This window comes from Vombatus ursinus, unplaced genomic scaffold, assembly GCF_900497805.2.
Source record: "Vombatus ursinus unplaced genomic scaffold, bare-nosed wombat genome assembly UNPS02014841.1, whole genome shotgun sequence".
In the NCBI taxonomy this organism is placed as follows: domain Eukaryota; kingdom Metazoa; phylum Chordata; class Mammalia; order Diprotodontia; family Vombatidae; genus Vombatus; species Vombatus ursinus.
This window is the reverse complement of record NW_020954619.1, coordinates 4,120,893-4,144,709: the sequence shown is the minus strand read 5'-3', so window position 1 is coordinate 4,144,709 and position 23,817 is coordinate 4,120,893. Positions and strand designations below refer to the sequence as shown.

Sequence of the window (23,817 nt, the reverse complement as noted above, 5' to 3'; positions counted from 1 at the left end):
TTACCCCAAATCCTTTATTGTTGATTTTTATGTTTGTGTATTAATATTTTCTGTGAATCTCATAAAAATAAGAGTTCTTAGTACATAGTTGATTTTGGCATTCACTCTATAATTTAAAATCATTTAAAATAATTAGGATATTGAGTTAATTTTTCTTTATTATTAAATTAATATTAGTTGCCTATCATTGAATATTGATGTAGTCCTTTATCTTTTTTCAAAATGACTGAAAATGATTTTGTTAACCATTTTCCTTGTCACTGCAAATTTTCAGTGTCATTATGGGTTCCTTTTCACAGCAGAAATCACCCATTTGAACAATCCTTGGATAATGTCCAAATAGAGAAAAAACAAATGGTTTCTTATGTAGAAGTTGCAGGCTTTCCGGGCTCACTCTCTTTTTATCGTTGTTTGGGCTCAACTGAAGGAAGGTGGGGCAAATAACTTCCTTGGTTTCTGACTGGTTGTATTATCCAATATTTGCATATGAAGTATAGGGTAATAAATTTGGGTCAAAATTTTATTCACAAATATTTGTTCAGTTCCTGTTATATTCAAATGTCTGTGCTAGGTACAATTGGAGATATATAGAAACATCTTCCTGGCATTTAGGGGCTTAAGTTCTAATTGCAGAGCCAGGACATATTGATACAAGAAGTTATCTAAGAAGACAAGAAAGCGTATGGTAAGCAGTGAAGATAGTAAGTGCTATAGGAGCTTAGAGAAGGTATCACTATAGGCTGGAGTAATCAAGAATGTAGTAGTCAAAGAATTCTTTTGGAAGAATTTGGCATTTGAAGGATTGCTAAGATCTGGATAGGCAGAGAAGAGAGGAAGGAAATGCCAGGTGTGGTCCAAACCTTAGAGGCAGATCCATATGAGGCAGCCGCCTTGGTGGACTCTTTAGGTCTCCTGACCATCAACACAAGTATGCCACAGTGATTAAGGAATGTCTAAAAAGTATTGACAACTCTTGCTGACTTGACCAATAATTAACCAATCAATCAAACAAGCATTGATGAAACACCTTTTATGTGCCAGGCTACCTTGGAGAGGTAGCAGTGAGGAAGGAGAACATTCCAGGGATGGGACGACAGCCAGTGAAAAATTACAGGGATAGCAAATGGAGTACAGTGTGTGAGGAACAGCATGTAGGCCAGTGTGGTTGGTCCAAAGAGCTTGTGAAGGGCAATAATATGTGAGAAAGCTGGGAAGACTGAAAGGGGCCAGCTTATAAAGAGGATAAGTTCCACTGAGGTGTTTATGCTTGATCTTTGAAGTCATAGGGAGCCATTGGAGTTTATTGAGTAGTAGGGTAACTCTGTCAGAGCTACACTTTGGGAAAGTCTCTTTGATAGCTTTGTGGAGGATGGATTGGAATGGGGAGAGACTTGAGGCAGGGAGTCCTATTAGAAAGCGGTTGTCATAATGTAGGCTGCAGGTGACCTGGGCCTGCATTAAGATAGTGGTTGTGTGAATGGAGAGAAGGGGACATTATGCAAGAGATATTTTGGAGAAAGAAATGACTAGATTTAGAAACAAATTGGATGAATGGAGAAGTGAGGGTAGATACATGGGAAAGGGATTGATGATGATACTGAGTTGCCTAGAAAGATGATGGTGCCCTCAACAGTAACAGGGAAGTTCAAAAGAGGAGTGTGTTTGGGAAGGAAAGTTAATGAGCTTGATATGCCCATAGGACATCCTGTTCAGAATGCCCAACAGGCAGTTGGTGATGAAGGACTGAAGCTCAGGAGAGGGACTAGGGCTGTACTCTACCATCTTACCTTTTAGTTTCCCTGGCATCCCTCAAGGCTCAGCTCACATCCTACCTTCTACAAGAGGCCTTTCCCTTGTCCTGTCCCCAGCTTTAATGCTTTCCTCTTTTATATTACCTTCATCTATTCTGTGTACATCTTCTATATACTTAGATATTTACATATTACCTCCTCCATTAGAATGTATTCTCTTTGAGGGCAAGGACTTTTATCCCCCCTTTTCAATTCAGTAAATGTTTATTAAGCACCTACTGTGTGCCAGGCACTGTGCTAAGATCTTTGGATACAAATAAGAAAAAGAAAGACAGTCCCTACCCTCAAGGAGCTTACAATCTAATGGGGGAAAACACAAAAGGAAGCTGAAGTGTGCTAGGAAGGACATCATAGGCATCTTGTTCCATGGAGTTCAGACAAGGTAGAGCTGAAGGTGGAAAGTGGAGTAAGCTTTTCTTTCTATCTATAGGGCTTAGCAAAGTGATTGACATATAGTAAGTGCTTAATAAGTGTCTGTTGACTGACTGTCTATATAGATCTGACAGGTAGTGAGAAGGCACAGTGGATAGAGCGCTGAATCCAGAGTTAGGAAGACCTGAGTTGAAATCCAGCCTTGGACATTTTACTGGCTTTGTTACTCTAGAGCAAGTCATATAACTTCTGCCTACCTCAGTTTCCTAGTCTGTAATATGAGGATAACAATAGCACCTAACCTCCCAGGGTTGTTGTGAAGATAAAATAAGGTAAAATTTATAAAGCACTTTCTAAACTTTGGAGTATGATTATTATTATCACCATTATCTGGAAATCATCTACCTATACTAACTAAACCCGTGGAAGCTGATGTGATCATCAAGTGAAGGAGTATATGGAGAAAATAATAATTACTATTTTGATAGTTCTTTGAAAAAAACATTTTCCTTCTGATAACTCTGTGAAGTAGGCAGTGCAAATATAGTTATCCCCATTTTCCATATGAGGAAACCAAAACCTAGAGAAATTAAGTGACATGTGAAAGTCACATTGTTAGTAAGTATCAGAGCTGGGACTTAAACTTGGGTTTCCTGAATTTAAGATATGTGTGTTCTTTCTATCGTAATTCAGAGGATCATTGTATAAGATAATATATGTAAAGAATTTTGTAGACTTTAAAGAGAAGTGTCATTTATCATTTCTGGTGATGAGATTAGATTTCTGTAGAAATACTAATAGGTCTGTTTCATTTCACATCTATTGGTTTTCCTACCAGGCTCATTTATAAAATGCATTTGGGATTGTCTCTAATTGGGACCATATTTTTGTACAATCTTGTCTTCCCTTCCATTGCTTTCTTCCATTCTCCTCCACTGTAATGTGCTGATGATGATCAGATTCATAAGCGCCATTGCCTTTTGTTATGTTGGTGTGCTTGATAAATAATGTCTGCTAACAAAAGCACTTTCTGTATTTTTTGGCCATCTTATGATGACTTTCACATAGGTTAAATTACTCTAAAAAGTGTTGATAATCATGGGGTAGCTAGGTGGTGCAATGGCCCTGAAATCAGGAGGACCTGAGTTCAAATCTGGCCTCAGACCAAACACTTGACACTTACTAGTTGTGTGACCCTGGGCAAGTCACTTAACCCCAATTGCCTAAATGAAAAAATAAAAAACCAGTATTGATAATCAGAATCAATGTCTATATTTTTATCCATTTCCCCCAAGCTGACAGCTTATTTAAACAGATAAATCTGTAATTTCATGCAGTCTTTTTTCATCTTTGTCTTTTCTTCTAATTTGTTGTAGAGTTTGGCTTTTACTTCAATCAATTGATGACCTACCTCCTGCCAACTGATTCTATAATGATTCCTACTCAGTAACTTTGAGTTTCCTGTCTATTAATGATTGATTTCATTTTTATGATGTTTCTAGTCTTTGTCCAACTCTTCTTCTTTTTTTAAAAAAAGTTTTTATGGATGACTTTTGTTTTTATTACCTTGATTTTTTTCCTTTATTTGCTCAACCAGCCATCCCTTAAAACAAAGACTAACAAAAAAACAAGCAGTTCAGCAAGACCAACCAAGATATCAACTATGTCTCATACTGTGTGCTATATTCCATACCCATAGTCCTCCACATCTACAAAGAAAAGAGGAAGGTACATTTTTTAACTCTTCTCTGGGACCAAGCTTGTTTTTTTAACCCTAAGTAACCCTAAACTAACCCTAACCCTAAATCCTACTGTTTTATACTGTATTTGGTTTTCCTTTTTTGTTTTTATTTCTTTCCTTTTACATTCTAGTAGTCATTATGCAGTATTGCTTTCTCGGTTCTTCATTCTGAATCAGTTCATATAAGTCTTCCCATGCTTCTCTGAATTCCTCATAGTCATCATTTTTTATGGTACAGTAATGTTCTATTACATTCATGTGCCAGAATTCATTTAGCTATTCCTTAGTCAATGGGCATCTGCTTTATTTCTGGTGCATTGCTACCACGAAAAGTTATTCTTCTCATTCTGAAGAAATTATTCATGCTGTAGAGGCAACTAGGTAGTGCAGTGGATAGAGTTCTAGAACCGGAGTCAGGAAGACCCAAATTCAAATCTAGCCCTAGACTCTTACTGTCTCTGTAACCTTGAGCAAGCCACTTAACTCTTTCTGCCTTTCTTCATCTGTAAAACAAGTATAATGGTAGTGCCTACTTCCCCGGGTTGTTGGGATAATAAAATAAATTAATATTTGTAAAGCACTTTACAAACTTTAAAGCACTATATAAGTGCTAGGTATTGTTATTATAATTAGTGATATGAGGATTCTGAGTAACCCATAAAACCCTCTTCTCTTTCCATTTTAATCCCAACTAAATTTTCCAACAAAATCTTCATCATTCTCCCTTATGCCTATCTTTATATTGAAGCCCTTGAGTATTAAAGCATTAAATTGATTTATTTTGGAGGAAGTTGGCAAATTCTTTATAGAATTTCTTTACTACTTCATCTTCTGCAATAGCCAGATTTCCAACTGAAGAAGAGTTTTGAATGCTATTAGGCTTCTCTTGTGTGGCAAAGCACGTGGTGCTGGTTCTCTGACAGCTGAGATTTACAAGGTAAGGGGGTCTTCTGCTCATACAAAAGCTGATTGAAATCTTCCAGGTTATATGGCAAGAGAAAGTTATCCCCCAGGAGTTCAAGGATGCCTCCATTGTCTATCTCTATAAAGGCTGTCCATCTGTGGTGCATAAAGTATAACTGTGTCTCCTTGTCTATCACAAGCATGGCAAAGTAAGATGATTGAGAACCCCATGAAAGAATGTTTCTTGTTGCCCTTTGGTTGGTTGTGAAACCAACTTTTCAATCTTCTTCATTTGTCTTTACATGGAAAACCTGTGAGCCATCTTTCCTTTTAGTTGTAACATCCTCTTGTTTTCTTGTTTGATTTGTAATAAGAATAGAGTTGAGTTTTTTAGTAGTACATCAAACCATTGTACAAAGATCCCACATATAGAGTACCAAGAATTAAACAAGTGATTCTCAGCACCTTCTGCCTTCTTTTCCACTATTCCACTATGGTCACTGTGGAATCAGAAGGGGTCTACTTGATCTAAGTGACTATATTTATCTGAATCATAAAATCCCATTCTGATACTATGTCGTGGAATGGAGGTAATCCTGAGTTTTCAAAATTATGCTGATGGTGCATGAGCAAGCTATAGCGTAATCTGCCATGTTATGGAAAGACTTCAAGTAAGGCCACAGGGGCAAACTGTGTCTTTCCAAAGACCAACCTTGCTCATTCTAGAGAAGCTCTTCACCAATAAACTGGTCATTAGATGATGAATTCTTTGACCAAAGAAATCCATGAAACAAAAAAAATATAAAATGGCCTTTAGTGAATCCACCAATTAATCAGGGAGCATTCGTTAAGCACCTGTTATGTTCCAGGTACTGTGCTGGGTCCCAGGGATACAAAGACAAAAATGAAACAGTCCCTTCCTTCAAAGAGCTCATAGCTTATTAGGGGAAACAGTATGTGCATAAGCATCTGTGAAATGTATACTATGTAAGTACAAGGTATTGGGTCAGAAGGGCCCTTGTACTAGGAGGCCCCAGGAAAAACTTCATGTGGAAGGAGGTCCTTGAGCTGAGCTTTGAAGAAACAAAGAGATCCCAAGAGTTGGAGATGGGGAGGACGTGTATTCCAGGTTTGGGGGATAGCCAATACAAAAGCACAGAGGTGGGAGAGAGAGAGAATTATGTGGGATTAACAGCAAGAAGGTTTCTCTGGCTAGACCTCAGAATATAGGGCTGGGAGTAATGTATAACAGGGTTAGAGTAGATTGGGGCCAGGTTATGAAGAGCTTTAAAGGCCAAAAGAACCTAGGCACCACTCCATCCAGAAAACTTAGGATAATCTTATCAAGTGATGAGAGATGTCATCCAAGGGAAATACTGGTTTAAACTATGTACACTGAGGAGCATAATCTAGAAATCATTAAGAAGTGATTTTTTTCAGGCATTCTGTTTCTTTTCATGTATCAAGAAAGTATTCATCTAATAGTAGTTGTTTTTCTTCTAGACACACTAAAATATCCTTGACACTTATTTATTTCCTTGCTTATTACATTTATACATAATACATAGTTCATTAGACTGTAAATTCCTTGAGGGCAGGGATTGTCTTTTGCTTCTCTTTGTAGCCCCAGTGCTTAGCACCAGTGCCTGGTGTATAGTATGCTCTTAATAAATGTTCATTGATTAAATAAAGGTACCACACAAAACCAACTGCTGAATTCTTATAATAATCATTTTTCTTGTTTCTTTCTAAATTTTGTACACCAAAATGAAATATAGAGTTGAGAAAATTCTTGTGAGTTTGATTGGCATATACAGCCTTCATTTTCCTGTGTAGCTGCAATCTAGCTCATGTAGTAATGAATCATTGTTAAGGTTGCTCAATTTAAATGATTTTCTGTGTTATAGGGTGGAAGACCATGATGATCTCATGCCAATTTTTATGCATCATGACACTTCTCTGAGAGAAATCTATGGTGAATACTTCCTTGCTGAACTGATAGAGGCCCAAGATGAAGAGAATTACTGTGTTATATGTGAGGTTAGTAATTAATCTGTTTGGGGATTTACTCTGCTTCAAACGAAATCCATGATTTTACTGTTCTTCTTAACCCACCTTACCTTACCCAGCCTTGCCCAGCCTTGCCCAGCCTTTTGGCTTTTCTTTACAACCGTTTTCTTCTGCCTCACTCTCTGCTGCCATCTTGAAGATCCAGTACAGTTTCTATACCCCACATTCTGCCCCCCCCCCCAATTATCTCAAGGGTCTTCTGTTCCATTTTTTGGGAAGCTGTTCTGGACTGGGCCTGACTCAGGACAATCCCCCCAAATTAGTTTAGTTCATTACTGGGGGGGAAAAGGGAAACATTCATAGGTCATTAAACAGCAAAATATAGATTTACTTAGCCATGGCAAGAGAAGTATATTCAGCAAGGCTAGGCATTGAGGATACCTTAAGGTAGTCCACCAGCCATGCCTCAGTGTGTTCTGGAGCTCTTCATCGCAGCTTTGTACTCAGATGATGAGCAAGTAACATCAACAATCTGAGCCTTTAAGTTCCCTGAGCCAATCACATTTCAAGGAAATTTTTGATACATTTTTAGGGAAAATTAGCCTAACTTGCATGGGGGAAGTGGGTTAAGAAAGAAGGAAGGAGAAAAGCATTTGTTAAGTGCCTACTGTATGCCATGAATGTTATCTCATTTGAGACTCATAACTCTGGGAGATCAAGGCAATCATCACCCTCATTTTGCAGTCAAGAAAACTGAGGCAAACAGAGGTTAAGTGATTTGCTCAGAGTTACATAGCTTATCAGTGTCTGAGATAGGATTTGAATTCAGGTCTTCCCAACTCCAGGTCCAGCGCTCTATCCATTGTGCTTTCTAGATACTTCTAGAATCTTGCTTCTACCACATACGCTAACTGAGATTCAGGGTACACATAGCTTCTTTATTTTCTCATATCAGGTGGGAAGAAGGACAGTTCCAAATTATGATAGTGGATGTTGTACAGAAAATGGAGGAAGAGGTTGTAGGTCTTTGGAATAGGTCTTCCTGATAGAGATCATAAATCCTCCGCTATGCCAGGCAAAACTCTAGCAGGTTTGGACAGTAGGTAGGATCTCCAAAGGAAGCACAGCGCTTTAAATAGGGTAGAATGCTATCTTGTTAATGAGTTTGTCTATTAAAATATCGAGAGTTGTTTTCAAAATGTACTGAAAAATAGTAATTTAACAAGCTCCCTCTTTCCAACCCCCTTTAAAGTTGGATGTATTCATAGTCAGCTATTTTGGGCATCTGGATGAGTATCTTGTGGCAAGGAGAAACTTTTTAAGTAAAAACATAAACTAGTTAAAAATCTTAAAACCCTAGGGTTGCTGGTGAATTTATAATGAGAGTTCATCTGTTGCAAAAAAAAAAATAATGGTACCATCACATAGGACTCCTGCTTTAAGAGTCTTTGAGGAAAGTGAAGAAATTATTTTAAATTAATTAAACACCTCTCCAAGAGGTTTGTTATTGACTCTGCATTGTTATGGGTGTTTATTAAAAAATATGTCTGGCAGCATCATTAATGAGAGCCTTATGCTGATAGTCTCAGAGAATAAGACAAGAGAGCAATTTAAATTGTTAGCTAAAATTCTGCTTTTACCTTACATAATAAAGAAGATTATTTTTTAAAGGCTTGCTCGCTGGTCTTATTCCCTTTAAAATAAATCTAGATTGATGGTTGCTTTGACTAGGAGAGATTAATGTTTTGAATAACTATGGCACTTATTCTTTGCATATCATCACCAGTAAATATTTATTGAGCGCTTTTTTGCCCAACACTGTATGACAATATTTAGTGATAATATCTCAACTCATGCTGAGGCTACCAAAAATCCTCATTTTGTTACAAGTGAACCTTTGACTCTCATTCATATAAGAGAGAATGCACATCAATTATCTTTATAAACATTAGAAATACAAATTTAGCAGTTTTACTTATAGGATGTTTTATGATTTAGATTTCATAATGTTTTTTTTGCATAATTTTGAAAGAAGTAAGGTCTATTTTAAACTATTTTCCTGATCTTGGAATTATAAATGTTCTCAGTACTATGATATTTAAATACTAATTATAAAACTAAGGTCATGTCATGTAATTGTGGAATGGTACAAAGAGCCATGAGCATCAGTTTCTAAATGTGAGAACTGTCTCCATGCTCTGAAATATTGCATTAAAATATTTTTTCAAATTATTTGTATTTTCTGTGTTGAAGGAACTTTTTCATACCGAAACTCAATGATTTTCTGTTGGTGAGTGCCTTCCTATCACATTCTAATTCACCATCTCTAGCTCTTTGTAGACTGATAGTAAGGAAGTATGGACTAGGGGAGAGTCCAAGAAGTATTTAGACAAAACAGCACTTTCCTGACATAGAGAAAATACTTTCCTGATATAGAAACGGCCAAAGCGTAGTTTTACACAGTGAGAAGCTAACTGGTTTTAGGAAGACTAGAAGACTCTTGTTGATCCCTTTAAGGATTCTTTTGCTCAGACTGTAGTCAGCTAATTTAAAATCAGGCTGTGTTGTGGAAGTCATTGTGTTCTACTGTAGGAAGGAGATAGACTTTAGCTAATTTAGTGTTTGTGAAGAGAGACACAGGGATCACTCCACCCAGATTTTTAACTGTCACGTCGTATATCTTAAAACTTACGTAGCCTGACAATTGCAGTTCCCTAAAAAGCCAAAAGAAAAGAAATCCGTCAGGCCTCTCAGTCCTAAGGCAAAAGTCTTTAAAGAGATACCAGTTAGTCCGTCTTAAATTCTGAGAATCGTTTAGCGTGTAGAAATGCATCATTTTCTAGGGGGAAGTGGATGGTAGAAAGTGCTGGGAAGGCATCTGTATCCCAAATCAGGCTTGCCTTTCTGGGTCTGCAGCTCTTTTCAGGTTCAAGACTAACACCATAACAGATGACCTGCCCATCTGTCTCTCTGAACCTTCCCCCTGATCCTAACTGCATTTCCTTAAGTTAACAGTTTTAGGTAAACACCAGATGACGATAGATGACAGAGCAAAATGGAAGCTAGCAGAGTGTACCAAGTCCCTGACACTCAAAATCTGCCCCATGGCAGTTGGGGAACCCTGCTATGTAAATTCCCTTTATGCCATCTTCATACCATGGGGACATCCTTGCCTAGCTTAAAGGATTCTGAATTGGTAGAGGGCTCCCCACCTGTCAATGGCTTCCTAGGACAGGTTTTGAGTGACTGGCTTGCTGTAATTTGCTTGACACAACTTTATTCCATCATCCATTGTCATCTGGTGTTTACCCAAAACTGTTATCTTAAGGAGGGGCAGTTAGCAGCAGAGGAAGGTTCAGAGAGACAGATGGGCAGAGCATCTGTTTTGGCATTGATTAGGGGGACGGATTGAATGGTCAGAGGGTGCCCTACTGATCTGGGGGATAGAAAGGTCTTGCCAGATGGGGGATGCCCAATGGGTTGGAGCTTGTTCAGCTAGTCAGGAAGTGTCTGACCAGTTGGACCCAAGCTGGGTGGATAAAGGAAGGACAGATTCCCTGAAATACTGTTATCCATTTAGATATATTGATATTAAAGATTCCTAGGGCATAACCAAAACTAATAATATCTGTGTGTGCAAATTATGTTCTTGCACTTTCAGTAAAAGGCCACACTCACAAATAGAAGTCTTCCCTTCAGAGTTCACATCATGTCTGCCAATTAGATTAATGAAGAAAAAAGTCTGGCCTCAAAATACAGTATAGTTGCAGACATTTATGTAATTTACAAAATGCTAAAGTGAACCGTGAAAGGTCAATCATAAAGACATTTTTCCTTAAATATCCTAAAATCATAAAATTATGAACAGTATAATAACCTTCCTCAAGATGTAGGAAAATATTGATGCTTTTGGTTACTCCTGTAAATTCACATTTGAGTATAGTGTTCAGTTCAGAACAGATGTTTAAAGGATATCCAATAGGAATAAATAGTTTTTCTAAGTAATTGTAAAGTATAAAGCCAGTACCATTTTGTCATATGTTATCATTATGTCCTATTTTGATGTTATATGAAGTTATGATGGTTATATAACAGGTTGTAGAATTGAAAATGTTTTATCTTTATTCCTAATAGCAAAACATTTTTCTCATTTTCATTAGAATGTGAGATCCATGCCATTTGAAATCAAATTCTAAACACAATAAACCATTAGTGTAATAGCACATTCCTAACAGCGATCTTATAAATAATACATTCTTATCATACACTTTGCAGCTCAATAGGAAGCCAGCAAAAGGTATTTCAGGCCATCATAGTTTAGCCTCACCAGTGTTGTTGTAGATTGGAAAGACACCTCCATGTGAACCAAGATAGATGCCAATTTTCCCTGCCGAGAATGAAGCTGGCAACCTCTTTCTGCACATATGGTAGATGGATTGGTTAATCAGCCTCTGCTGAGCCTTGGGCCTAAAATTACATAGAAGCCAGACAACTGCAGCGACTCTGCTTTTGTTCATGAGTGCAAACAAGACAAACAATCACTTGTTATTTGGAAAAAAATTAAAATGTTTATTTTGGATTTTTATTAAAGTGTCGATGGCTTTATAAAACAGCTGTGTAAATCCAGCCTTTTATAGTAAGTATCATTTTGGGGGTAGAACAGTAAAGAAAGCATACATATGTAGAGAAAGAAGGATGTTTGAAAAAAAAACTTCAACATATTTCAACATTAGAGCAAAACAAATGTATTCTCTGACATTTGTTATTTTGTCAAGAAAATATGGAGGGCAACATTTTTTAATGCCTAATGATTTATTTCTCTGTGCTTTAAAAAATTTAATATTAATTCAGTGTGAATCATCGCTTCATTAGTGTTAGACTAAGTCTTAGCATTTTTATGATAGTTCAATTGTAGAAAAATGTGTTGCTTGACAGTTTGGCTTAACTCTAAAAATTATTGACTGTAATCACTGATTTTTTTTGCTCTTCCTTAATGGAACAGTATTTTATGGAAATAAAACATAGTCCTTTGAAGCACAAGGACCCAGATGCATTATATGTATTCATTTCTAATAATAATAATTTCTAATGAAGTCAATCATCCAGTTTTTGCTTAACAACTTAATAATCATAACAATGATTTTTTCAGTAACATAGATGTCAAGCCACTTTACAGTGTACCTTTATTTCTTTTATTGTTAATATCTTTTATTTAATAATGATGTATAAAACCACTTTAGTAGAGATGATAGGAATAGGAGCAGGACCTGTGATTTAATTGATATAGACAACTTTAATTGGGAAAACTCAGTCTCTCAATGCAGGTTGGTACCTTTTCTGTAGGTTATAGTTTCAGAGAGTCATCTAAGGCACTGAGAGTTTAAGTGACATGCCCATTTTTATACAGACTTTATGTAGGAGAGGGAGGACTTGAACCTGGGTATTCCTGCCATGGGTAGAGAAATAACAGGGAATTACAATAATAGCACTTTTTCAATATAGCACTCTAGTTATAATTTATTGTGGATTTATTATTTCCATTAATAACAGTTAAATCCTTAAAGTATGATGCTAACAAAGTTGGGAATAGTTCTCAAAGATTTTATGTGTTGCTAAAAATTTAGTGGGATAAAATATATTTTTTAAACCCTAGTTTGAAGGCTGGTTTTGCCATTTCTAGTGAAATGCCAGGACAAGTGAAATGGGTAGTTTAAAAAGGCATCCATACTGTTGTATTGATTGTACTAATGTTAATTGTCATATTTTTCTCACCACAACCCTCATTAAGGTGATTTCCCCTATATCACTTCTCCAAAAAAAAAAAATCGAAGGCTTCCTATGTAACCAATCTATTATTTCTTGTGCAGATATTATGTTTCACAAAATTAGTAAATGATCAGCTTCTCACTTAAACTCTATATCTCACTAAGGTTTGAGATGAATGGAATGATGGTGGATTATGGGAGAGTGAGACAGGCACAGGATGAGACAGAAAGAACAGGAAGAGGTGATGGTACCGGCCATGACTCTTAGTGATACCTCGTCTACTCTCTGAAAACATCTTTTAAGTAGCTAGATCATTGTTTGAGAATCGTTGTACTACGATATTTTAGTGCCCCGTGGTTGGATGCCAAATGGCCACGAGCTTTTACGCAAGCCAGTAGGATGTCCTGTGACCAAAGTGCTAAGGGAGGGTAGGTACATGTAGAAAGGCATGGAATTCCAGCCTCCTGATACCTAAGATCTACTTATCAAGAGAACAAAGGTATCTAGAGGCAGTCTGCAGAGGAAGGTTATCAAGCATCTCTATATCTCCCTTTCCTGCTCACCACCACCATATTAAAGTCATAAAAAGGAAAAAGGCAGCCTGCTGTATCACATGGTGGATGATGATTTGGTTTGAATCGTTAATGCATGGGATAGATAACATATCACTGAAAAAATTAAATCGGATTATAGACATATTAAAAAAAAGCAGTGGTCTAAAGCAGTTTAAAAAACAACATAGGAAGAGGTGAAATGACAACCAGGGAAACCTGGAAATCATAAAATGATATTCAAGATTTAAAAATAGGTATGGAAATAGCAAATAACAGAAGCAGTGAAATCAAATAAAGATCAGTAAATAACAAAATTAATAAATAAATTCACTGAACTGAAAAAAGAACCAACTAAATGATATAAAGGGCAAAATAACAGATTTAAAAGACAAAACAATAAGTATAGTTGTAGTAATTAGGACCCCAGAAGATACTGAAGAAGTCAAAAAGCAAAACACAATATTTAAAGATTTAATTATAGATAATTTTCCACTCTGGACCAGGTCAGGCTCTATAAGTTAAAAAAAATACAAGGGACAGCAGCAAAAAGAAATCCTAACTTTGACTCACCTAGGTACATTATCATAAAACTCCAGAATTATAAAAACAAAGAAAAGAATTATTTAATTTTTGAGAGCATTTCCATCCTTTTGCTGCTGCTCTTCTACTCTCCAAACTAGACCACTGGAGAGCATGCCTGGGAGAGGCTAAGCCAATCAGCCTTGCACTACCTGGAAATATACTTCTTCACCCAGGCCATTTTCCCCACCCTTGCATTCCACCTCTTTCTCTGAAAACTAACAATCAAATTACAACTACCATTGTAATCAAATTAACACTACCATTGCTTCTGGAAAGGACATGTTAAGTGAATATCCTTTTGTTTCCATTACCTTCCCTATGATTTCCCAGACCAAAATGGCTTTCCATGGCCAACACTTCCCAGTATGTGTTGTCTCATGTAAGTTCGTTGAAGCTAGGGACTGAGTTGCTACGGTATTTGTATTCCTAGTACCATGCTAACATGGTGCTTGCCATAGTAAGAACTTAACAAATTAATTTTTAAGAAGAAGTAATTCTTCTAGAAAGAATTGTCAAATTAGAGTAAATAAAATGCCAATTAAAGAAATGTCAATAAGAGTTATTTATATCAAATAAAAAAACAAAGGAAAACCATCAGAGTTGGACAAAGATATGCAAAAGTCATTAAAATAAAGAGAGAATTGGACTTAAACATCACATGCCTTGGAACCATGTCCATATTGTATGGCAAAAATAAAACAAAAAAATCTACAACTACTGAGATCCCTAGAAGCATTGGCAAAGGAAGTGCAAACTAGTTGAACAATAAGTGACTAACAAAAATAATATACTTTAAACCTGTTATTTCCTTTAAGTAAGAACTCTTTAATAATCCAAGAGAAAGTTTAAGAGAGAGAGAGAGGGAAGAGTATAAAAGTAAAAGCGAAAATAAATATAATAGAGAATGAACAATTGAATTGATAAGTAAAACCAGGACCTTTTTTTTTTTTAACTTTTGGGAAATTACAAAGTTCCCTTTTATGACCCCAAGATTCTTCCTAATATAAACATCCATCTTTTTAATATCATTGTTCTACCACTGTTGGTTGTGTGCCATGGAACACCACGGTCTCCAAAGAATCAAAAATGAGTATTACTCAGAAGGCAATCATAGGCTTCAACATAAATATGAGCAGGCTGCAGCACATGACAAATGACGGACTACAAAGAACTAGAATAAGGAATATTATCAAAGAAATTTATGTTCAAAAAAAGATGGAGATTATGTTAATACTTAAATGGACATGTAAGTATTGATTGATTTGATATTATTAAAAACAAAAATCATAGACCAATTTCTCAAATGCATATAGATGCAAAGGTATTTAACACAATATTAGCTAAAGAAAAGACAACAGTACCTTAAGAAAATTATTCATTATGACCAAATTGTGTTTATACTGGGCATATATATATAGAGAGAGAGAGAGAGAGAGAGTTGAACACCAGAAAAATTATCAATATAATAAAACTTAAAAATAAAAAAAACTAAAAATACGTATTAATACTTAAATGAATATATGAGGATTGATGGGATTTCATATCATTTGATCAAATTGATTTGGACGTTAACTCCAACAGTGTAGTTCACAGCTCGTCCATGCCTGCCCAACATGGTGGAGACTTTTTTTTGCACTCTCCTGACAGCAGGAGAATATGAGTAGAAGACTCATGTTGTCTATGTATCATCTCTCACCATCACCACATGATCAGTTTATCTTCCCTTCCTATCAATTGTGTCCATTTTTATTTATTATATTAATAGTTCCAGAAAAAAGCAGATAAATTCAACATGTGTTCACAGATTTTAGAAAAAAACACTAAAAAGAATAGGTATAGAGTGATTTTTTTTCTCTGCACAATAAAAAAAACATCTTTAGTCAACCAATATAATATTCAATGGAGAAACATTAGAAGCATTTCCATTAAAAACTAAGCAAGTTAAATAGCAAGGCTGCCCACTCTGCTTTTATTTGACATAGCATTATAAATCCTAGCAATTAAAATAAACCAGGCAAACTGTATTAGAAGAATTAACACTGGAAATGAAAAGATCAACTTATCATTATTTGCAGATGACATGAGGATGTATTTAGACAATCCAACTGCTCCAACCAAAAAAATTAATAGAGACAGTAAATGAAATCATATGAATTCTTATTTATTAGTAATAAAGATCAAGAAAACACAACAAAAAATAACTCCTTTTATAACAACAGAAACTAACATTTTTTGGAATAGGTTACCTAGGGATATAAAAGACCTATACACACATGTATATATTATATGTGTACTTTAAATGTATATCTGCATGTATTATACACACATATATACATGTACTATTATGTATGTTTTATACACATATATCCATGTATTTTTATGTATGTGTAATACATATGTGCCCGAAATAAAAGAGGCCCTAAATAACTGAAGTAATATTCAATGTTCATGGATAAATCGAATTGATATATCATAAAAATGATAATTCTTCTCAAATGTATATATTTCATGCAGTACCAACCTGAATATTATGTGGATTTTTTATCAAACTATCATAATATAAAAGTAAATAGGTAAAAATATCAAAAGTTATACTGAAGGGAATAGCTGATGAAAGTGGTCTTGTGCTTCATGGATTTAATTATAAAGTGATTATTAAAATTTGGACCAGCAACTCAGAGCCTGCTTTCCCCAGAACTGGTAGGCCTGGGCTTTGCAGCACTGGTACATCCAGCTTGCAGACCCGGGCAGGCTTTTGCTCCTGAAGGGCTATGACCAAGCTGGCTGTTGAGGCCCAAGATGCAGATTTCTGCCGCCTGGAATTGGGATTGCTGCAGCACTGGAAAGAGGGAGGGGGAAAGGTGGTGCAGGAGAGGGTTTTGATAAGCCTTTGTTATTGTCTTTGTCTTTTAGTGTGGCCTTGCTGCTGGTGTTGTGGGAGGTAGCAGAAGGGCACTGAGTGAGCTCAGGGTTGGTAAATGTCAGTTCTTGGTTTGTTTGTTTTTTTAACCATCTTTTGTATTCTGGGTAGGATTTCTACCCAGAATTCCCAGGATTTCTTAACCCATGGAAATGGCTGAAGTTGCTTTATCTTTGGCCCATAATTCCTGTTTGGGATAGATTTTGAGAGGTGATAGGGATCAGAGAAAATGTCTAGTCTACTGTCTTCTTGCTCACATGACCCAGAAGTCTGTTTTGTTTCAATGTTAAACATAAACTAACGGGGGGGGGGGGGGGGGGGGGGGGACGGGACACATTCTAAGTTAGACCCAGCCCAAAACATTTGGTAATGAATTCTTCTCCCATCCACAGAGCTGAAAGGTAATATTTCTGCCTTGCTCTTTTAATTTATGATTCAGGGGTGTGGTGGAGCCAACTCAAACTAGGTCATTAGAACCAATTATTAAATTCTTGGTGTAAGCAGTTACACTTCAGAAATCAGCAAATGCTACAAATCAGGACTTGCTTTATTATTTTGTTGATGGTCCATACTTAAAAAGTAATGGAATCCAATCCAAATTAAACTTAAAAGGGTGTTGTGAATATGTTCCTCACCCTCTCCCCAAGAGATCCAGTTGTTAAACTTTCACTAGCAGAACCCCAGATGTTACCCTTTATTTCTAAACATAAAGTCCTTACCCAATTAACTGAGGTCTAGGGGTTTACCAAACACTAGATTAATTTGTGTACCTAGTCTGTTCCACTGATTGACCTCTGTATTTTTTAAACAGTACCAATTTGTTTTGATGAGTACTGCATTATAGTACAGTTTGAGTTCTGTTACTGATAACGCCCTCTACCCCTCTCTTTTTTCCATTACTTTCCTTGAGCTTCTTGATCTTTTGTGCCTCTATATGAATTTAATTATTATTTTTTCTATCTCTACAAAGTAATCTTTTGGTTGTTTGATTGGCATGGCACTGAATAAATTAAATTAATTTAGGTAGCATTGTCATTTTTATTATATTAGCATGGCCTACCCATGAGCAATTAATGTTTCTCCAAGTAGATCTATCTTTATGTTTATAAAGAGTTTTTATAGGGTTTTTTCCTCCTTTTGATCTATAAATGACAATCTATTTCTGTTATCTTGTTCTTCTCTCTTCCTTACCTTACCTCTGATCACAGATTTTTACTCTTTCTTTACTTTTAATCTACCTATTCACACTCTCCATTAACTTTTAGAGAAGGATATCCTGAGAAGATTTAGCAAGAACATTGGTTCAAAATATTCTCTCCCAAACTGGAAACACACTTTCCCTTGCATACACAAATTCCCGGGAGGGAGTGGGGGTGGGGGTGGGGGTGGGGAGGTAGAATAGGCCCACAGTACTATGGTTGTGAGGCTCACTTGTAACAGTGGCAAAGAGATACATCTTGACTCCTAGCATTGGAGGCTCTTTTCTCACCTCATAGATTCCTTTTGAAGTTCCCCTTAGGGGTTGAACTCCAGGGATCAGTGCTTTTTTTGAGTCCATCACAAGGAGTCATGATCCCTGAAGCTGCCATCATCCTTTCCATATTAGTCTGCAGACACTTCTTTTGTCATCCTCCCCTACCTCTTTGGCATCCAGTTCTACCACCTCCAGTCTGTATCCTCTGAACTTACCATGAAATGTCTGGGTACTCCTATCTCAAAATACTTATTCCCCTAAAATCTGGAAAGAATAAACACAAAAGAAATAGAGGCACCATGACAGTTGGGTGGGTGGGGGAATGCTGCCAGCTGCCCCTCCTTCCACTCAGTAGCTCAAAGCATTTTTGTCTCACTTGACAGCAGGAAGGAAAAGAGTGAGAGATGGGTGGGTCATTGATTTTGTATGCACAATCAATTCTGACTCAGCACTTCCTGAACCATTGGTTTTTCAAGCCCTGCAACCAATTAGGATACTTTTTGTCATCACACATCACAAATCCTCAGTTACACATGGCTAGAAACAAGCTTTCATTCTACATGTTGAATTGGAACGAAACAGGGAATATCCACATATATATGCTCTGTAAAAACTCACCAAGAGGGGCATATCTGATCCTCAAATATGTGTACAAAATTAAAACTAGGGAAAGGATTAATTATTTAACAATTCTACTTGGGAAAATTGGTTGGCAATCTGGCAGAAAAGATATTTACATTCATATTTCATCATATACCACAGTGAATTCAAGTTTCATGAAAGACTTAAATGTTAGCAAATTATAAAAATGTGGAATAAAATGAAATAAAATATTTATGTCAGTTGTAGAGAGGATATTAAATTTTCAATTAAAAATAGAAGAAATTTAAATTAGGGATAAATTAAATAGTAGATTAATTAGAAATTAGATATTAAATTAGAAATTTAGAAATTATATATCATATAAATTAATAGAGCTAAGTATACTTAACTACATAGAGATAAAATTTCTTTGTACAACAAAAATAATTAAGAAGATAACAGTAGACCGGGAAAATATTTGCAACAAATGGGGAAGCTAGGTGGCACAGTAGATAGAGTGCTGGGCCTGGAATCAAGAGGTCTCCTCTTCCTTAATTCAAATCTGGCCTCAGACACTTACTAGCTGTGTGACCCTGGGCAAGTCACTTATCCCTGTTTGCCTCCGTTACCTCGTCTGTGAAATGAGCTGGAGAAGGAAATGGCAAACCACTCCAGTATCTCTGCCAAGAAAACCCCAAATGAGGTCACAAAGAGTCAGACACGACTGAAAACAACTAAACAGCGACAATGTGACAGATAAATGCTTGACACCTGAAATATATAAGGAACAATTAAAAAGTCACAATGTTGAATTGCAGTGCAGGATAGATAATCAAGGGATAAAAAGAGACAATTTGTTTTTAAGGTTTTTTTTCGGTTATTCTGAGTTTGATGAATACCAAAAATCATGAATACTTCCATATAAAAAGAGGACTGCATATGAAAGTGTGAATCTTTGTTTTGTACAGATTTCTTTTTCAAGTAGTAATAATTATAATAGCTAATGTGCATGTAGTGCTTTAAGGTTTGAAAAGCAGTTTACACCAGTTACCTCATTTGATCCTCAACACAGCCTTGTGAGGTAACTGCTGTTAGAACTTCCATTTTACAAATAAGGAAACAGGCTGACAGGGCTCCTGGTCACCCCAGTGGTTGGTGTGTGAGGCAGGATTCAAATTCAGGTGTTCGTGACTCCAAAGCCTGTCTTTTATCCACTATGCCACTTAGCTGCCTCTATACTAGTATATACTAAATTCAACATGTGAGCTTCATGACTATCTTGTTTGTCCATGTCTTCCACTGGACTTCCTTCTATTCTGTTTTGTGTATGTTTTTAATGTATCAGTGACCCTTTCTTTCTTTTGGCATCAATATCACTACCCCGTTTTTCTCAGTTCCTACTTCAGGTTATAAAACAAAATAAAACCCTGGCTTGTTGAAAAAAACTACAACAACGAAAACCCAAGCATAGTCAAGCAAAACAAATCCACACATTGGCTATATCTAAAAATGTATATCTAATTCTAAACTTTTAGTCTAACATCTCTCTGTAAGAAAGTGGGTAGCATGCTTCATCATTGGTCCTTTTGAGCTGTGGTTGGTTATTGCATTGATCAGAGATCTTAAGTCTTTCACAGTTGTTTTTCTTTACTAAGTTGTATTATATAATTTGTTCTCCTGGTTCTGCTCATTCCACTCTGCATCAGTTAATACAAATCTTCCCAGGTTCCTGTGAATCCATCCCATTCATTATTTCTTATAGCACAACATTCCATTCCATTTTTTATATCATAAAATATTTTTGTACATATGGGTCCTTTTCCTTTTTCTTTAATCTCTTTGGGTATGTGTACTTAGTAATGGTGTAACTGGGTCAAAGGGAATGCACAGTTTTTAAACTTTATGGATATAATTCCAAATTGTTTCCCAAAACATCTTATTAATTTTCAACTTCATCAATAATGCCTCAGTGATCCTGTCATTTCACAAGTCCTCCAATAGTTGTCCTTTTCTTTTTTTTTTTTTTTGCCATCTTTGACAATCTGATGAGTCTGTGGTAGTTTCTCAGAGTTGTTTTATTTTGTATTAATATTAATGATTTGGAGTATCTTTTTCTTATTTGTTGATAGTTTGGATTTTTTCCCTTGATAGCCACCTGTTTGTATCATTTGGTCATTTATCTATCAGGGAAATCTCTTATAGTTAAATATTTAATCAATTCTTTACATATCTTGGACCTTCATCAGAGAAATGGTGCAAAAATTTTTTCCCAATTAATTGCTTCCATTCTGATTTTAAGTGCATTGATTTTGTTTGTGTGAGCTTTCAATTTTACATAATCAAAATTGTACATTTTGTCTTATCTTCTTAACCCTTGTTTTATTAAGAATTCTTCCCCTATCCATAGTTGCAAAAGGTATTTCCTTCCTTATTCTTTTAATGTATTTGTGATGTGACTTTTTATATCTCATTCATGTAGACAAATGGAGCTTATTTTGGTATGTGACATGTTGGTTTAAACCTGATTTCTGTCAGGTTGCTTTCCAGTTTTCCCAGCAGCTAACTTAATGGATTAATGAATGAATCCTTACCTTGGTAGTTGAGGTTTTGATGTTGATTTACCACCATGCTACTATGTTCATTTACTTCTATATCTTGTGTACCTAATCAATCCCACTGATCAACTTTTCTATTTTTATTTTTACCAGTACAAAATAGTTTTGATTGTTATTGATTATATAGTTTGAGATATGACTCTGTTAGTGCTAGATCTGGTACTATTTTACAAATTAAAAAATTCTTCTTGAGATCCTCCGACTTTTGTATTTCAAGATGGATCTCGTTATTATTTTTCTGAAAGCAGACAGTTTTCAAAAGAGAAAACTTTTGTTCTATTTAATTTAGTTTAATTTTTTTCCATAGTCCCAGGAAAAAATGCTGTACCTCACTAATTTTTCAGAGATATACATTAAAGTAATTTTGTTGTATAATTTCTTGCTTGTCAGATTGCCAGAAATAATTTTAAAAATTGAAACTCAGTGTTTTTTGTTCATGTGAAGAAACAGGTACATTCATTTATTGCTAATAAAACTGCAAACCTACAGAATCTTTTTGGATGGCAACTTGGTGCTGTCTAATAAAAATTATACAATTATTATACTTTTTAATTATACCCTTGGAAATATACCTGGAAAAAGTTATCAAAACAAACAAACAAAAAGCACTATCTGTTTAAAGATAACATCATATGCAATTGCAAAAAATTGGAAGTTACCTAAATGTACAACAATAGAGGAATGGCTAATAAGCTGTGGTACTGAAATGGAATGGATTGCTACATTATAATTAAGATCAACAAGTATGAGGATTAGAGAACTCTGGTGAGATTTTTATGATGTTATGTATATATTTTAAAAAAGAACCAAAGAATGGAACATACCCCATCATATAAGAGGAAAAATGAATGAGAATGAATGGACAAAGAATCTTGATAAGGTCTTAGAAGGATTGAAAAAACTGAAAAAAAATTTTAATACATATAAGTCGCAAATAATTTAAATGCAAATGACTACTAAGAAAGTTTAGTTGTTGAATATTCAATGTTAGTTGTTTAATAATACATTCATTTATTTTAAGAAAAGACATCAAGTGAGGAGGAACTCACTACTTCCTGAGGCAATCCATTGTTCATTTAAGTTGCTCTCATGCTAGGACTTATATCTAGCCTAAATTTGCCTCTTGATGACATAAAGAGTCTTAGTTTGAGATCTAACCTGATTTCTTTGAGATCTCTCTAGATTGGAATAGATTTGCCATTTTAAGTCTCTTTTTCATGTTTCTATGTGCAGCATCATGGCTTTGAGATTCAAAAAAGTAATCATGTAATTTGGCTGTTTCAGGATAAAGGCACTGCTGTGGGGTTCATGAGTGTGTGTTCACAAGTGAACATGGAACTATTACATCAGTGCTTTAACTTGGGACCCTTCCATGGACTTTGCAAACCACATCCTGATGACGTTTTGGAGCCAGAGAAGACACGAAGTGTTCAGCAAAGTGAAAGTATGGTTGAATGTGATGTGAATACATGTGTGTATGTGTGTACTCATATATATGCATGTCTATATGTCTATATATATACAAATGCTAGCGTTTGTATAGTACTTAAAGGTTTTCAAAAGAAATATTATTTCATTTTATCCTCATAATAACCCTGGAAGTCGGTGCTATTATTATTCCCATTTTACAAATAAGGAAACTGAAGCAGTCAGAGTCTTAAGTGACTTGCTCAGGGTCACATACCTAGGAAATGTCTGAGGCTGGATTTGAACTCAGGTCTTCCTGACTCCAGATCCAGCACTCTATCCACTGCGCCAACTAGCGGCTGAAATAAATATGGGACAAAATATTTTGCTTGTGGCTTTTAAATGATGGAACTAGAGTTTCCTGGATCTTTTCCTTCCTGTCTTTTTTAAAGAACAGCTCATTTGGTTAATCAAATAAGTTTCATTTTAAATAGAATATTCCCAAATAAAGTAGAAATTCTCATTTGAATTTGTCTAACTGTACCTATATAAATGTCAAATTTCACTGATTCATAATCAGATGATTCAGACATAAATTGGTATGATTTTTATTGAAATTCATTTTTTTTGAATTCTTATAAGAAATTAACAAAATAAAATCTAAAATTAGTAACTTTAAAAAAATAAAGAATCAAGGAATTGTTACTTCAGTGCACCTCCAACTTCTGGTTTGAACGATTAATTCTTAGGTATATTTTTTGTGTTTATAACACATTATTATATAATATAGACCTACTACAAATAATAACTGTTATTAGTTTACTTCATTCTATTTCTTATTTATACCTCTTTTATATTTTAGCTTATAACATGTTCTTTCCTTAAAAGTATTTAGAAGAAAATTTTGAAATATCCTATATCTCAGACTCTCTAAGGCAAATTAACCTTTTCCCTTTCAAGCAGTATTGTTTGTGAGTTTGCTGCATTCTTTTATAACCACCAGGTGGTGCTGGCAAGCAAGACAGGCCAAACCGTCAATCACTCCTGAGCCTGGGGGTGGGGATGGGGGACCTGTGTGTG

The 23,817-nt window shown here is 35.6% G+C and overlaps 1 protein-coding gene across 1 annotated transcript in view; it reads left to right on the top strand.

Annotated features, from left to right (window-relative positions):
• The window catches only part of CFAP61 (cilia and flagella associated protein 61), a 338,893-nt gene that overhangs the window by 25,631 nt on the left and 289,445 nt on the right, over positions 1 to 23,817 (top strand). Inside the window, exons 7-8 of the mRNA XM_027840405.1 lie at positions 6,735 to 6,867; positions 22,615 to 22,774. Coding sequence (XP_027696206.1) covers positions 6,735 to 6,867; positions 22,615 to 22,774 — 293 coding nt within the window. The remainder of the gene's footprint in view (positions 1 to 6,734; positions 6,868 to 22,614; positions 22,775 to 23,817) is intronic.